This window comes from Solanum lycopersicum, chromosome 3 (genome assembly GCF_036512215.1).
Source record: "Solanum lycopersicum chromosome 3, SLM_r2.1".
NCBI classification, from domain to species: Eukaryota; Viridiplantae; Streptophyta; class Magnoliopsida; order Solanales; family Solanaceae; genus Solanum; species Solanum lycopersicum.
Window position 1 is genome coordinate 60,824,053 of NC_090802.1, and position 15,402 is coordinate 60,839,454.

A 15,402-nucleotide genomic window follows, 5' to 3' on the forward strand; every position below is an offset into this window, starting at 1 on the left:
AAAATGTGCCTTGTACGTTTAACCTCTGTTTCTGTTATAATTTATATAAGTCCAAGATATAAAATTGCTTGACATTGTCTGACGTACTTTTATATTTTTTTGTGCATATAAAATAAACTTTTTTTGGTGTTTACTTTTTGCCTAGAACTTAAATATCAACAATTTTTTTGGTGAGTGATGAGTAATTTGTAAGGCTAGAACTAAGCCCCAAACTGAAATTTCTTGGGATATAATTAAATACTCCAACAATCATTAAAAATAAAAAAAAAATGAATGAAGGACACAAACTAATAAGAAAAATAGTGACCAATAAAAGAATATTATAAGAACTATTAGATTATGTGTTTCTCCAATAACCATGAAGATAAAAAATGAACGAAGGCACAAATCAATAAGAACAATAGTGACCAATAAAAAATACTCGTGACAGAAGAACTAAAGATGATGAAAACAAAGTTTGGTGGATTAATATTTTTTGTCCAATTTATAAAAGGAGAAATTAAGTACATGAAAGGTTTGTACATGAATGTGTTTAATGGTAGAAGCTAAAAAGTTTTAACAATCAAATTCATTAGGAAATGGAAAATGATAAGTTGGAACATCTAATCATGTATTTGGTCTAGTTTAATTGTCATTATTTATTTAATTTTAAAAATTAGTAAATAACTTTTTAATTTAAAAAATTGGTGAAGGGTATTTTCGTAATCTAACTTTAAACTTAAAATATTCCCCCTTATAATAACATATATGATTATTATAGATATTGTTTTAATAAGTGTTTGTGGAGTTTTTCTAAGGAGCTTACTTAATGAATTTTTTTATTATTTAATTTTGAATATAAGACTTAGTAGTAAACACTTTTTATGTGATATGTGAGAGATTCTTTTATGGCTAGAACAGCTAATTAGTTTCTTGATTCATTCAACAAAATACTTTAGTGAGAAATGTCCTTTAGTTTACTAGTTTGTTTTTCAGATATTATTTAATATTTACTTACGAGATTACTATTATTATTTTTTTAAATATTCATTGATAGATTTTATTTAGAATTATTAAAATAATATTGTTGTTTGATTTGACTAAAAGAAAGGGTTGGTCTGCTCCAGTTCTTGACCCTTCTAGGTTTAGATCGAGTTAATCATTTGATAGCCCTTTGAAATAGAGGCTCAGTTCGCCTCAGCCCATTAAATACTTCGGGCTGCAAGGCTTGGGCAGGAAAGGATTGAACTGATTCGTTTTGACAGCTCTAAATGCAGATGATGCGATAATCTTTTCATAAAAGAATAATTGAAAATGAAATGTTTTTTTTTTTCATTTATGATTGGCTTTAACTTTTCCAAAAATCTCACTTATAAAGTAGCATTCACATCTGTGCCTTTTGAATTATTCCCCATTATCAAAACTGATATGAATTATTGCATAGATAAATTGTTTATTGAAACTACCCTCTAGTATACATAGAATGATTTTAGTATATTATTATGTACAATTTCGAGTTCTTATGCTTACTTATTTCGGTTAATTTTTGTTTATAAAAAATGACTTTTGAATTTTATTGATATACTTCCATAAGTTCATTTTCTATATAGGGAAAGTACACTACAAGCTAATATAGAGTAGTTAATTATGTTATAGCTTAACATAATTATAAAAAATGGTTATAGTTAAAGAAAATAGTTATATAGGGGGTTCATATTTTGTATCAAAATATGTAAATCTAGCTAAAGAGGTCTATTAGATTTTACATCTTCACTATTTATGAAATTTTCTCGATATAATGTTCTTTTAATTATATTTTATTTATTAAGATGAAAATTTAAAATAGTACAAGAATGCACCCTTGTGTTGTGTCCCACGTTTAAACACATAAGTATTTAAATGGATTAATCCACATTACCTAACCTCGATGGATACTTTAATTAGGTATATTACATTATTGAAATGATGAAAGCATAATCGTACGTACTCCCACTTGGTGTATATATGCCCTATATTAACTTTAATTAATTTTAAATTTATGAGTTTATATTAAATACAAACAATTATAACAATTTTTTTTGGCTTATGGTTCTAGATTCCTTTCCGTGAATCACTATATAATTTTCATTTTACCTTATTTATTTATTTATTTATTTGATTTATCAATATCTGATTCTATTAATTAGATAGTTGTTTTAATTGTCCGTCTACAATTTGAAGATTCCTTTTTATATATTTTTAACTTAAACATAAATTATGTACTAAAAGTTACATATTGGGTTGAGTTAAATTGATCATTTGACAAACTTTAAGATTATGTTATCATGGCTCCATTCTTCTTAGGATAATTATTCTATATTTCATATAGTTATTTTAAAGGTGGAATCAATTCAAAATAGATACTCCTTCCGTCAAAAAATGTTTGTCATGTTACGTTTATCGAAAATCAATTTGACTAATTTTTAAAGGTAAATTAAATTACATTAATTTGATACTTTTAACCAAAAAAATAGATATTTTAAAACTATATGAAAAGTACTATAAATTACAATTTTTTCATATTAATATGATGAATATTCTATATTTCATATAGTTATTTTAAAGGTGGAATCAATTCAAAATAGTATTCCCTCCGTCCAGAAATGTTTGTCATGTTGTGCTTATCAAAAGTCAATTTGACTGATTTTTAAAGATAAATTAAATTACATTAATTCGATACTTTTAAATAAAAAAATTAGATATTCTAAAATTATATGAAAAGTACTATAAAATACAATTTTTCATATTAATATGATGAAAAAATGCACCTTAAAATGTTAGTCAAAGTTTTATAATTTGACTTTAAAAATAGAAACCATGACAAACATTACCGAACTGAGGGAAGGGAGTATTAGATCAGAGAATAATTAGTTGTCCCAATGTGGTGTCTTCTTGTTATTTCTTTAATTGACAAGGAAGAAAATATATATAATTAAACATAAGTAATGAGAAAAATGTAGAAAGGAGAAAAAGAAAAATAAATAAAGAGAAAGTCTCATTCATTGGCCGGGATATCCCATAAAACAATCATTAATTCAACGACTCCTCGCTTTATGTGATGAATGAAACAAAAATATGAATATCAAAAAACAAAAAAGTAAAGTCTATGCAATAAAAAGAAAGTAAAAGTGGGATTATTTTTTTTTGCAGAATATGATTGAGAATGAGCTGTATTTCTCTACTTGCATTTCTGTCTTGTCCAATTTAATAAAATTAACAGGAAAAAAAATATTAAAGAGATATAAAACTAGTATGAAAACTTCCATTTTCTCTTTGAATTATTTCTAAATATTTGCAGTAACGTAATTAAGATGATCTATGAATCGAATTTAAATCATAAATAGAAAGTAATTAAACAATTTTGATTTTCACATGATGTGTCAAATAGTTGGACGGTTTGACCCGCTGCAATATATCATACGTTAACAGAAAGGCTTGTCCTTCAAAGAGAGACAAACTTTAAGGTACAACGGTTCCATTGGCAGCTGGCAAAATGTCTACTTCCAAATTCATGTATACACTTTTTAATCTAAACAAAAGGAGGAGAAAAATTTTCATGTAAGGCGTTAGGCTAGTGCCAATGGGTACGTAAACGAGGACAGATCACATGGTTTTGTACTGGTCAGTTTTGAGCGGATCCTCTTTACGATGAAAAGGATGAACTTCAAGAGACTGATTCGGAATTCTTGCAGAGTGGAACCATGCAGTACCAGACACGAGATAAGCTTATTTGTATTATATAAGATTAAAACATCCGTATGCATAATATTTATAATGGCTGAGTCATATATATATATCGAGCTATACTAGGTTAAGTGTGTTCAATTTAATATCAAAGACGATGAAATCAGTTTTAAATTTTGCAATGAAATCAATTTTAAATTAAAAAAAAAAAACGTGTGATTACACAAACACTAATAAATCAATAAAGTATGACGTGGTATGTCTCACTCACTATAAAAATTTTGACAGCGAGTAGTAAATGCAGCGATACAGTTAACTGTAAACTTTAGTTAGGGGTGAGAAAGGCAGAATCCCCCTATAAACGATAGACGCGTGTTTGGTCAAATTCCCTACAAATTAGCAAACATGAATTTTAATTAGCATTAATTAGAGCCCACAATGTGGACAGCCAATATTTGAAAAGGCTTGTCCGCTGCTACTACTTCAACACGCCCGCACTTCTTCTCTGACCTCTAAATTACCCAAATTTTCAACTTCAAAGACTTAATTAGAGACTGTTTGCATCTGTTTATTCTTTATTGAATCGATCGATCGATCTATCTGCAGAAAAAGAAAAAGGAATGGCAACTTTTGGAGGGACAACACAGAAGTGTAAGGCCTGTGAGAAAACTGTCTACTTGGTGGATCAACTTAAGGCTGACAGCAGAGTCTATCACAAGGCTTGTTTCAGATGCAATCATTGCAAGGGTACTCTTAAGGTCATAATACTTCATTTCTAAATCCTCTTTTATATGGACTAATTCACATCATCTGTGATCAACTTTAATTTTATTTTGGTTTTGTTAAAAAGTGAATGTTTATGCTTGTTTATAATCGTTCATATACTATGGTTCATTTTACATAGTTTTAACTTATATATATGCACCCACGGGCAGAGTGACGTGGTTACTGGGTACAACGATTCATATGGAAACCTACATGAGGTTAAGATTATAATTTTTTAGGTATAAATAGTAGATGTTGAATACGCTCGACTTCTTTATTTATGGATTTATTTTGAAGTGCTCTGGTGAAAAATTTGATTCGGCCACCAATGATAGCGTAATGATACTGATTCTTCTATTAGTTAAAACTTGAATAGGAAGATCTATTTTATTTTTGAAAAGATAGTATAAAGGGTGAACCAAGATTTCTTCAATTCTGAATTTTGATTAGTTCTTCGATTGCCCAAGTACTTGCATTTTTCTGGATCTATTGAAACGAAAACTCAGACACTTAATGTACAAACTTTGGCCTTCACTCTCTGGTTGAGCAGTTAAAACAGCCTGTTCAGCTTGTTATCTTCTAATTTAGAAATCATGCACTCAAATCAACAGCTAATTTGCAAGCTGTTGCAGAATCACCCTTGGTTTTTGTTGAAATTTGTAGCTGTGCCTATCCGTAATGGTCCATTCTACCCGAAGAATGGTATTGGTAGGCTCATCTTCGTCCAGTTTGGCTGGACCATAACCTATTTATATCACTTACAACGTCATGTAGTTTAGGTTGACTAATTGTACGATGTCAGCTACATTTTCATGTATCTTTATCATCATTTCCGTGCCTTTTTTTGTCCATCCATAAAACAGATAGGTTGATTTTAAAATCCTCGTCATTTTTCAACTTCTGCAGCTAGGTAACTACAATTCCTATGAAGGAGTCTTATACTGCAGACCTCACTTTGATCAACTATTTAAAATGACTGGAAGCCTGAACAAGAGTTTTGAAGGTTACTAGAGCTACCAAGCTGGATATTTCTTATAAGTCATTTTTGCTTCACTTATTCCTTTGAAGCTTGTTTTCACTTGTTCGATATATTGTTTGCAGGGGGTCCAAGAACAGTCAAGGAAAGATCTCTTGATAAGGTACTCCATATTTGATTGATTTCTAATGTCAAGATCATCGATGATCCCTTGAGCATATACCATTCTGTTCTTTTTACCTGTTGATCTCACTTGTATTGTATTATCAATTTCCCCAGGCACAAGCAAACAACAAAGTTTCAGCTTTGTTTGGTGGAACTCAAGATAAATGTGTTGCGTGCAAGAAAACCGTCTACCCCCTGGAAAAGGTAGTGACATATTCTTTTCTATGTAGTAGTAATTAGTGGAAAACAATGAAGGTCTACGTAGATACTTAAATGGTTTACTGCTATTTCACAGGTAGCTGTTGATGGCACTTCGTACCACAGGCCTTGTTTCAAATGTAGCCACGGGGGTTGTGTAATCAGTCCATCGAATTATGTGGCACATGATCATAAACTCTATTGTAGGCACCATCATACGCAACTCTTCAAGCAACGAGGTAACTTCAGCCACATGGAAGATCATGAGAAGATTAAAGGGGTGATTGAAAATGGAAAAGCATGAGTTCCTTCCATAAAAGCTTTCATTTTCGTGTGAGTTTGCAATACAACATCGAGAGTCGGCTTTCTGGCCTGAATCAGGTGCAGAGGTCAAACATATATATATATATACAAGAGGGGTTATTTTCAATGCCTGTATGTGATGTTTTCATGAGAGAGTCAACAAAGTTTTACTTCATTTTTCTTTTTATCTTGGTGTGTGTTTTACTTGATAAATCAAATAGTTTTGCCTAAAGTTTGTGCAATGTGATTGCTCTTGTGGTTGTCTGGAAGTTGGAGTGATTTTTTTATCACTTCCCTTGGCTCATAAAATAAGAAAATTCAATTTTTTCAGTTCCCTTTATTGCATTTTCTTTCAACTACTTGTGCTCAGTTGCTAATCCACGTTATGCTCATTAAAAGGTAACAGAGAAAAAAGGCATAGCCATTGAACTCTGTTTTACACTTCTCTGTATTAGCCATGATACTATAAGTGTTGAGCCATGGATGGGGGACTCGTAAAGTTTAAATTTAAAAAGAGTAATGTATACCTACAGCAAAATCAATCTATATTTTAGTAACTCGCTCAACCTGTTCGATTTTTAAAGATACATTATAACTTATTTGTCGACCTGACCAAAAATTGAAATCTGAAATATCCTATCAAACTATCTGGTAATAATATTTCATCCCCATTTAGGTCAAAATGTAACTCAAACCTATACATAACTCAATTTTGGAGATTTTGTAAATTTGAAGAAAAAAAGAAAACACTTGGTGCAGAGATCTGAATATATAGAGCGGAGACTCCCAATTGATCACCAGTTTCTTTTGTGAAACTTCAAATGCGTTTTCTTTCATGGCGTAAAGCCAAACACTTGACTGTTATTAAGCCCAAATGTCGAATCTGTTATTCTTCAACAGCCACTTTTGCCGCCGTCTTTCAAGACAAAATTCACATTACTCGAAAAGAATTGTGTAAATTGCTACATCAACGCCCACCTAAATCTCAACTGAAGCAAATACATGCCCAAATACTCACACAAGAACTCTCATCAACTGCTTCTATAGTTAATTCTCTGATTCACTGTTATCTGCATATCAAGGAAGTTACCTCAGCAAGATTTCTGTTTCTTCACCATCCTCTGTCTTCACCCCCGATTCTAATATGGAATCTGATGATAAGAGTATACTGCAAACTCCAAAATTCTTCAGAAAGTTTCAGTCTTTTTCGCCAACTCTTGAATTTAGACCACCCCATTCGGGTTTTACCGGACGAGTACACGTTCACTTTTATTGTTACGTCATGTGCCCATCAAAAATCATTTGTACATGGAAAAATTGTTCATGGGTTGGTGGTGAGAAATGGGCTTGAATCAAACTTATATGTGGGCAATTCGTTGATTAATATGTATTCGGTTTTCAAGATTACAGATGATGCATACAAAGTGTTTGATAGAATAGCCGATAGAGATGTGTTCTCTTGGACTAGTTTGATATGTGGGTATGCAAATAATGGTGAGATGTATCAGGCTTGTGAAATCTTTTATAAGATGCCAGTGCGAAATGATGTTTCTTGGGCTGTTATCATATCGGGTTTTGCTGGAAACGGAAGGTATATGGAGGTACTTCTCTATTTGAATGAAATGTTAGGCTCCGTTGAGGATAAGGTAAGGCCTAATGAGGCTGTTCTTGTTTGTGCTCTGTCTGCTTGTGCTAATCTTGGGGCCTTAGAACAGGGAAATTGGATTCACGCTTATATTAAGAGGAATGAAATTCGTGACAGTTCAAATATGTCTACTGCTCTCATTGACATGTATGCAAAATGTGGTAGAATAGACATTGCAAGATTGATTTTCAATAGAATTCCAAGACCTGATGTACACAATTTCACAAGTATGATATCAGGGTTATCATATCACGGGCTTGGTGATCATGCCTTAACCGTGTTTAACAGGATGTTAGATGCAAATGTTAATCCAAATGAAGTGACTATTATAGGGATGCTTAATGCCTGTAGCCATTCAGGTCTGGTGGAAGAGGGTTCTTCAATCTTCTATAACATGGAGAACTTATGGGGCATTAAACCTCAGATTGAGCACTATGGTTGTTATGTTGATTTACTTGGCCGTGCTGGATACATGGAAAAGGCACTTGGAGTTGTAAAGAACATGCACATAAAACCTGATATAGTCATATGGAGGGCTTTGCTCAGTGCCTGTAGAATCCATCGTAATATTTTCCTTGGTAACAGCATTATAAATTTTATACAAAAGCTTAACTCTGATGGACCCAGTGGAAGTGAGGTACTTCTTTCTAATATGTATGCATCTCTAGGCAACTGGGAGAAAGTTTCTGAGGTGAGGAATGCAATGGGTCAGAGAAAGACCCAATCAGACATTGGATGTAGTTGGATTGAGGTGAGTGGTGTTGTTCATGAGTTTCGCGTTGCTGATAAGCTACGCCCACAGATTTTGGAAGTCTTAATTAAATTAAAGAATTTTGGATAATGCTTTCCTAGAATGCATTATTGCTAACAGTTAACACCATGCATACATTCGAGAGAATGAGGAAGCAGCAGTTTTTCTTGGTGAAAAGCTAGAGTTTAGCGTTTGGTTCCATGAATCTGTTTCTGAGACTTAAATTGGCATACCTTGTTGCAACTGTCAATCATAATTGAAGTCCATTTCTAAAATTTATGACTGAGAGGTCCATCTTTTATTGGCTGCTTCTGATTTTTATACTTTTAGAAGAAGAATTTTTATGATGACTACTCATAGTAGTCAGTTCCGGGAAATAGCACTCAAACCTGTAAATAATGTTGAGCATTGTTTGTAGCAGATTGTGATCTGTAAGGCTGTTCTGCTTTTAGGTTTTAACTTTACAGAATAGATTTAAAGTCTGAGGTTCCTAATCTTGTTAATCTCAAGTGTCAGCTTCCTTTCGTTTTTCTGTTAATGATTTGGAATCTACTATACCAGCCAACGGAAGAATTTGCTTTTGATATGAGGTCTCATGCTTAAGGTGCAGCAGAAAGTTAACCTCTATAGAGATGATGGATTTTTCAATTGTATGAGTTTACCGGTATATCAGATTGAACGAGGGATGGAAGGATGTTCTGGTATTCAAATTATACACAGAACTACACAACAGTGGAAGTAGAGAGGGCTGGAGCTCCTACAAATCAATTATAGTGGGAAGCCTAACGAGTGACAATGGTTCACAGTCCGACTGTTTTATGAGTCCCCTGAACAGTTGAACTTAATCTCATGTCTTCTGTGTCATTTTCTGCATTCCTCTTCAGATATGCTTTTGCTTCTTTCCAGGAATCCATGGATGTATCGAGTTCATTCTCCTTGTAAGTAATCAATGAAAATGTGTGCACTTTATTTGTTTTATGCTCTCTCTCTCTCTCTCTGTCTTGATGTTTCTTGCAGACTCATTTCATCTTTTGTATCACACTTTAATCATTTGTGGCATAAGTTCTTGATATATTTTTGTTGATTTTCTGCATCCATCTCAAATAACCTTATTTAATCTGCAGTACTTGTCCCATTCTAGACCATCTCAAAAGCCAACTATAAATTTTCTGGTCTGTCATGACGTTGATCAGATGTTCTCAAGGTGTATTCATCACAAATTTTCAGGCATGATATAAGAAATTTCTGAGTGATGTTTTAAATTAGAATGTCTTGTTTATATCGAGACCACAACGTTGAAGCTCTTTCTTTTGTGGTCTCTGGTCTCTAAATTCCAGTAAATGATTTCCTATAAAGTATCTAGGGGTCAAGGGCATGTGGCTGCCTAGTCGCAACATTTGCTACCTTACATATTGAGATATTGCTCCCTTTGTTTTAAAGTAAATGTCTTAATTGGATTTCAAGAGGACAATTGGACAAAAATTACAGATAATTGTTAGGGACTTGCATTGGTTTACCAAAATTAATGGACCTTCACCTTTCATAACATTACCATCATTCTCTGGTACCACTGAAATGATAGGTGGAAAAGTTACATACGTAGAAGATGCAAAATAGTCGTACTTGCTGCTTAGTAATTACTATGAGTTCTCTTCATATCTTAGATTAGAAAATTGCAAATGAAATGAAGGTCCTACTAATAGATATGATCTCCACATTTTTTTTTTGTTAGGACCACAGGTACATCAATGCCGCTATCTGGATTCGATTTGCCCAAGTTCCTGTGGTCTAGAACCAGTGGCAGAGCTGGCTAAATTTCTCTCCAAATGGTACCACTCTTACCTTTTTACTTTATCACAACAGCTGAAAGTAAAGACGTTGAAGAAAAAGCGGAAAAGAGAAGTGTTTGAACCAATATTGAATCAAAACGATGATATATTTGGACTACCATTTCACAAGAGCCAATTTTGAAAAGCTATCTTTTGTTTTCTCCAATAAGTAGTGTAGGGAATAGGGTGATAGCTGGGAAATGTTAAAGAAATTAAAGAAGGATCTAAAATGGCTTTGTGGGGAAACTAGAAGAAAGGGATTACATTATGCACATGTAGGCTTATTCCAGTGCAACAAAAGAAGACTGAAATGATTGCTTTAAGTCAAAAATGAACAAAGCATTATTACTAGAATATATTTTTTAAAAATTTGCTCATCAGTTGCTGTCCCATTTCATTATACCTGTCACAAAGAATGCTAGCTACTTTAGTATACTATTATACACTTTATAGATACCCCGCAGGCCGTAAGCCATATAATGATTAAGCAAATTACTTTCCCCACTTGAATTAGCATCTGAGAATAGTTTTTTCTTTGCACAGTGGGGTTTATAGAATGTAGCTTATTCAATAAAAACAGGACCATTATATCATGTTAGTTGGGCGTGCGAACAAAAGTTTCATACGACAAAAAGACAAGTTACATATAATGAGATGTTGATATATTTTTGATGATGCAAAACAGATAATATCACATTATGTTAAAGAGTATTTTTTAACTTGTTTAAACCATATTAAAGGTGGCAAATTTGATTATGGTTTTATGCTACCTAATGGGGTTTCTTTTCTTAGTGGAACCTAAAATAATCTTAGTGATGCCTGCCTGTGGAATATTAAGTAAAAGAATTGTTGTTTTTTTGAAATTATTGCTGCTATTATTTGTTAAGATAGTGATTAGTATATTAAGTTTGTGGAACAGGGCGTCATCATGGGAAAATAGGTTGCCCTTATCGTTTTGTATAATGTGCCAAATAATACGTGAAAGTATCATAACAACTAAAGGAATTTTTGAAATTTCTTCCTAGATCTCTGCGAGATGAAATAATTCTTTTGTATTTTTTAAATAATTTTTTCATATGAGATCATACTGAATATACCATATATTATTATTATTGTCGTCTTGTAGGCCATTCTGAAACCATTTAAGTAGTAATTGAGGAACTTGATATGATAGAGAATTGAAAAATTTTCTACAATTACAAAATAAAAAGTCCCAAATTTGGCAATAACCTTCCATTTTTTAGAATTTTTTTTTAACTTATATCCACTGATAATTAATATGATGAAAAATTTAAACCATCGGTGCAATTTTAACTTTCTTAGAATGTCGTTTGTCTTACTTAATTTTAAAGTTACTAGTAATTTCATTTATCATAGATATAATAATTACGAGCAATTACCTATCAAGTGATCTGAAAGTATAAAAAAGTTGCACAATTTGAAAGAAGATAGTTGATTTAATTAAAGTTCTACTCCCTACTAGTAGTGTAAATATTTGAAAGCTTACACGAAGTTATTGATATTATTAACCCAACTTTGTTATAGGTAAATTTTTAAAATATTACAAGCATGATATTATCGGGTGACTGAGAGATCTGATTCAATCTAGCAATTGAAGGCCACCCATAGGATAATTGCGAAGATATTTCATATCGGTCAGCTTTTGAGATTGAATTAGACCTAAGATAAAAGTATAGGACTCATCCCGATTTTCATTTTAATGTTGGACTTCCATATTAAATTATTAACGCATCAAATGTTGAAGAGTCGGTGAAAGGATAAATAATATGATTTAAACCATCCGTACCTTTTTAACGAGTTTTATTTCTTTAACAATAATTCAACTCCTAGGTTCGTTATCAATCTACTACATGATTTATCCCATGAAGACTTATAAGAAGCATTCTTAGTAGGGAACCCACCCACCAAGGTCTATAAATTTGATTAGCCTACGTAGGAATGATTAGATAGGTATAGCATTTTATGGGGTAATGTGTTTGTTTTTTGATGAATAATTCATAGTAATAATATACTATGACGTTTGACTAGAACAAGGCCCCATTCATTTGGCAAATGAAAAAGCATTCATAAGGATATATGATTTATATAGATGAAGCTCAGCATATCCTACCAAATAATAATGCACGCATGCATATATCATATAGTATACTTTTTGCTTGCTGTCTTTTTTGTTTCCTTTTGTGTGTTTTCTTCATACCTTCACTCTCAATTACTTAATATCTTTACTCTTTACCTTTTTCCATTTGCTCTATTCTTTCTCTCTCATTTGTGTGTTCACTTTTTGCTACAAAAGTTGGATTTTATTAAAAGCATTGCGCACTCATGAATTATATCACTAGTATACCCCCTCCCTCTCCTCATGATTTTTAATTCCTAGGAGCAACTATTTATACTTCTATGATTGTTGGGTAAAATTTTGGATTACCCTTTTTTTTATGTTTTATTTGGGGCAAGGAGGAGAAAATGTACTCAACTTGAGTTGAAAGTAGTTCACCCAACCAAAAAAAAAAAGAAGAGAGGCAAAATGAAAAGATAGCCCTTATAATGCTCCTAGCAAGTGTAGTATGAAATAGAATGGGTAAAACTTGTCATTTATACTATTAACAACAAACAACAACGTACTCTTGTGTAAATTGTAATTCATACATACGATATAAAAATGAATAGAAAATACACACAATTTATTATTTGTACTGTACAAATAGAAGGATTGTTTTTGATAAATCAAATAAAACGGAATGAAAACGCTAACATGATATGGGTGTCCAAATTCTTGAAGATAACTCCAACTGTACCTTTGGAACTTTTGACTATGATGAGTGAAAAAATTACATTACTATGTGAGATCAAAAGCTTAACTTATAAGATTGCTCAAATTTCAACTAGTACAAAAAATCAATTAAATAATATCCACAATCATAAGTACTCATGTATAGTCTATAAAGGTTGAAACTTCCATAAAAATCAAAAACTTCAAAATTGAGAGGACAACAAAAATAGCTATTCAAAAGGAACAGTACAACTAGTTACCTATTGAATTCACTTTCAAACGTCTTAAATTACTAGTTCCATCTTTTTAGTATTATTATTCACACAGCTAAAATTTTAAAAATAAAGAAGCGAATTTGATTAAATTGTATGACTGATTTAGTCGAACGCAGATAATATGGAGTAATTCATTTAACGTTGGAAGTCCATTAGACTCCAAATTATTTAATTGAAACAAAATTTGTTGCTCCGATCCTTGCAAAGCCCACAATGATTTTCAATTAAAGAAGGCCTTCCCAAATGATTACAAAAGTTGAGGGATGATGTGAGTTTTTTTGTCTTTTTTTTTTGTTTTACTTCCTCATATTTGCTGTACATGTCATTAATTAACTCTAATTTGATGAGGAAAAACTACCCAATCTGTTGTTTGTTTTCCTGGTGGAGGTGATTTTGTCCTTCAATTACTCCACAATCTCAAAACACAAATCAAAATAGTAGAATCAAATTTATTTATCTCAGCTTGTAGCTTCAGATATGCTGTGAAGTTTGGGATGCCATGTTCTTGGTTTTGCACCAGTTGAACTCCTATGCTTTTCTTGTTTCACCTGGAAAAAAAGAAATTACATTCACATAATTAAATAATGAACAAATTTGTATCAACACTCTCTATGCAACAATAGTATAATTCCTCGAATTTTTTTTGTTCTCTGTATTTTTGAAAGTCAGAAAAAAAAAAAACAAAGCCGAACTTTTCATTATTATTTTATCTTCTTCTTTCATCATTTCTTCTCATCTTCAGAATCAGGTGAAATTGAAAGTTTGGTTTGAAAAAAAAATAATCACCTGTTTGGAGTTATCAAAATCAGATCTTCTAATAACTCCATTATTAGAGTGTGAATTCGTTGATTTCTCCCTACTCCTGTCACCGGATTCTAATTGCTGCTGCTTCATCTTCGAATATTTCTTAGCCCATAATCCTTTCATCACCTCTGCATAATTATAAAACTCAGTAATTAACTACACTAAATTAGTTCGTTCCTCCTCAATTAACCAGAAATTCGAAGATATAGCACTAACCTTGAGTAGTAATTAATCTGTAAACATGACCCAGAACAAGCGTATCCGTCGGTTTGAGAAGCTTAATACGCGTTATACGAACTGGCATAGTATTAGTTCCACTAGTATTACTCGTCGCGCTGTCCGTTTTTTTGGCGGTGGAAGCGGTGGCGGAAGAAGGATTAGTGGGCGGACACAAGGTGGTGGTGGTAAGAAGAAGAGCAACATAATGACCTGGATTCATCTTCATGATTTCATTAGCAGTAACAGGCCAATAGAGTTTATCAACTCTACCGCTTGGGTGTTGTATAAGCAAAGTGGCATTATCAATGGCTTGGCAGTTGCCCATTCTCTCTCAATTTACTGAAAGCCCTTTTTTTTTCCTCTAAAAAAGTATTTTTGTGGAGAAGAAGAAGTAGCAGTGAAGGGAGATAACGAAGCACAACAGGGGTCTCTTTATAGCCACACTCACCCACTAACTGACCCCACCCACCACTCCCATATATGTAATGTAACGTATATTCTTGTAAATAAAATTAAAGTAATTTCAAGTTTATTTGAAAATTAAATTAATTTTAACTAATAATCAATAAATTAGAATTTATCCCGTAACTGATTCAAACGTATTTAATAAGTGAAGTAATGAAAATCATGTTTACTAAAGAGTAGTGACGGTGAATGTATTGTGTGTGGCCGACTTTTTAGACGGTGAGTCAAAGTTAAGCTAAGTAGATAGTTCAAAAATAAATTTGATAATTCGTTTAATTTAATTTTAATAAGAATTTAATTAATTAATTTCGAACTGCTTAATTTAATAATGAAAGATACGTTTTACGAAGATTTTAAGGACCAGCTGTTTTGCACCCAGTAGAGTTGTGATTAAAGGAAGTGATGTGAATAATGAGAAAGTGTTGCTCTTTTGCTGTCTCTTAATAATATTCGATAGTTGATTTAAATTTAACGAATATTTTCTGTGTTTATCACAATTTTAATTAGTCACGAT

General features: G+C 32.2%; 3 protein-coding genes across 4 annotated transcripts; 2 read left to right on the forward strand and 1 right to left on the reverse strand.

The window, feature by feature from the left end:
• The first annotated feature begins 4,089 nt into the window (after nucleotides 1–4,089).
• Nucleotides 4,090–6,439, forward strand: LOC101254468 (LIM domain-containing protein WLIM1). Its single transcript, XM_004236087.5, has 5 exons — nucleotides 4,090–4,460; nucleotides 5,374–5,470; nucleotides 5,569–5,606; nucleotides 5,723–5,812; nucleotides 5,904–6,439. The coding sequence occupies exons 1-5, from the start codon at nucleotides 4,323–4,325 to the stop codon at nucleotides 6,108–6,110; spliced, it is 570 nt and encodes a 189-aa protein (XP_004236135.1). The 5' UTR covers nucleotides 4,090–4,322; the 3' UTR covers nucleotides 6,111–6,439.
• Nucleotides 6,440–6,526: 87 nt separating this feature from the next.
• LOC101248005 (pentatricopeptide repeat-containing protein At2g20540-like) lies at nucleotides 6,527–10,714 on the forward strand. 2 transcript variants are annotated; one of them, XM_010320623.4, is made up of 2 exons: nucleotides 6,527–9,443; nucleotides 10,238–10,714. In XM_010320623.4, exon 1 carries the CDS (start codon nucleotides 6,931–6,933, stop codon nucleotides 8,593–8,595), a length of 1,665 nt encoding a protein of 554 aa, XP_010318925.1. In that variant the 5' UTR covers nucleotides 6,527–6,930; the 3' UTR covers nucleotides 8,596–9,443; nucleotides 10,238–10,714. The 2 variants fall into 2 exon arrangements, with proteins under 2 accessions (XP_010318925.1, XP_025885864.1); XM_026030079.2 differs by having other exon boundaries at nucleotides 10,246–10,714.
• Nucleotides 10,715–13,530: 2,816 nt separating this feature from the next.
• LOC101254182 (uncharacterized) lies at nucleotides 13,531–15,050 on the reverse strand. The gene is made up of 3 exons (XM_004236086.5): nucleotides 14,421–15,050; nucleotides 14,187–14,332; nucleotides 13,531–13,948 (listed from the first exon to the last, which is right to left on the reverse strand). Exons 1-3 carry the CDS (start codon nucleotides 14,746–14,748, stop codon nucleotides 13,859–13,861), a joined length of 564 nt encoding a protein of 187 aa, XP_004236134.1. The 5' UTR covers nucleotides 14,749–15,050; the 3' UTR covers nucleotides 13,531–13,858.
• Nucleotides 15,051–15,402: the final 352 nt, after the last annotated feature.

Coding starts and splice junctions, on each gene's coding strand:
- LOC101254182 (XM_004236086.5), bottom strand. CDS start 14,748: ATGGGCAACTGCCAAGCCATTGATAATGCCACTTTGCTTATACAACAC. Junction 14,333..14,420: donor CAGATTAATTACTACTCAAG/GTTAGTGCTATA, acceptor ATAATTATGCAG/AGGTGATGAAAGGATTATGG. Junction 13,949..14,186: donor ATTTTGATAACTCCAAACAG/GTGATTATTTTT, acceptor CTTTTTTTCCAG/GTGAAACAAGAAAAGCATAG.
- LOC101248005 (XM_010320623.4), top strand. CDS start 6,931: ATGCGTTTTCTTTCATGGCGTAAAGCCAAACACTTGACTGTTATTAAG.
- LOC101254468 (XM_004236087.5), top strand. CDS start 4,323: ATGGCAACTTTTGGAGGGACAACACAGAAGTGTAAGGCCTGTGAGAAA. Junction 4,461..5,373: donor ATTGCAAGGGTACTCTTAAG/GTCATAATACTT, acceptor CAACTTCTGCAG/CTAGGTAACTACAATTCCTA. Junction 5,607..5,722: donor AGGAAAGATCTCTTGATAAG/GTACTCCATATT, acceptor CAATTTCCCCAG/GCACAAGCAAACAACAAAGT.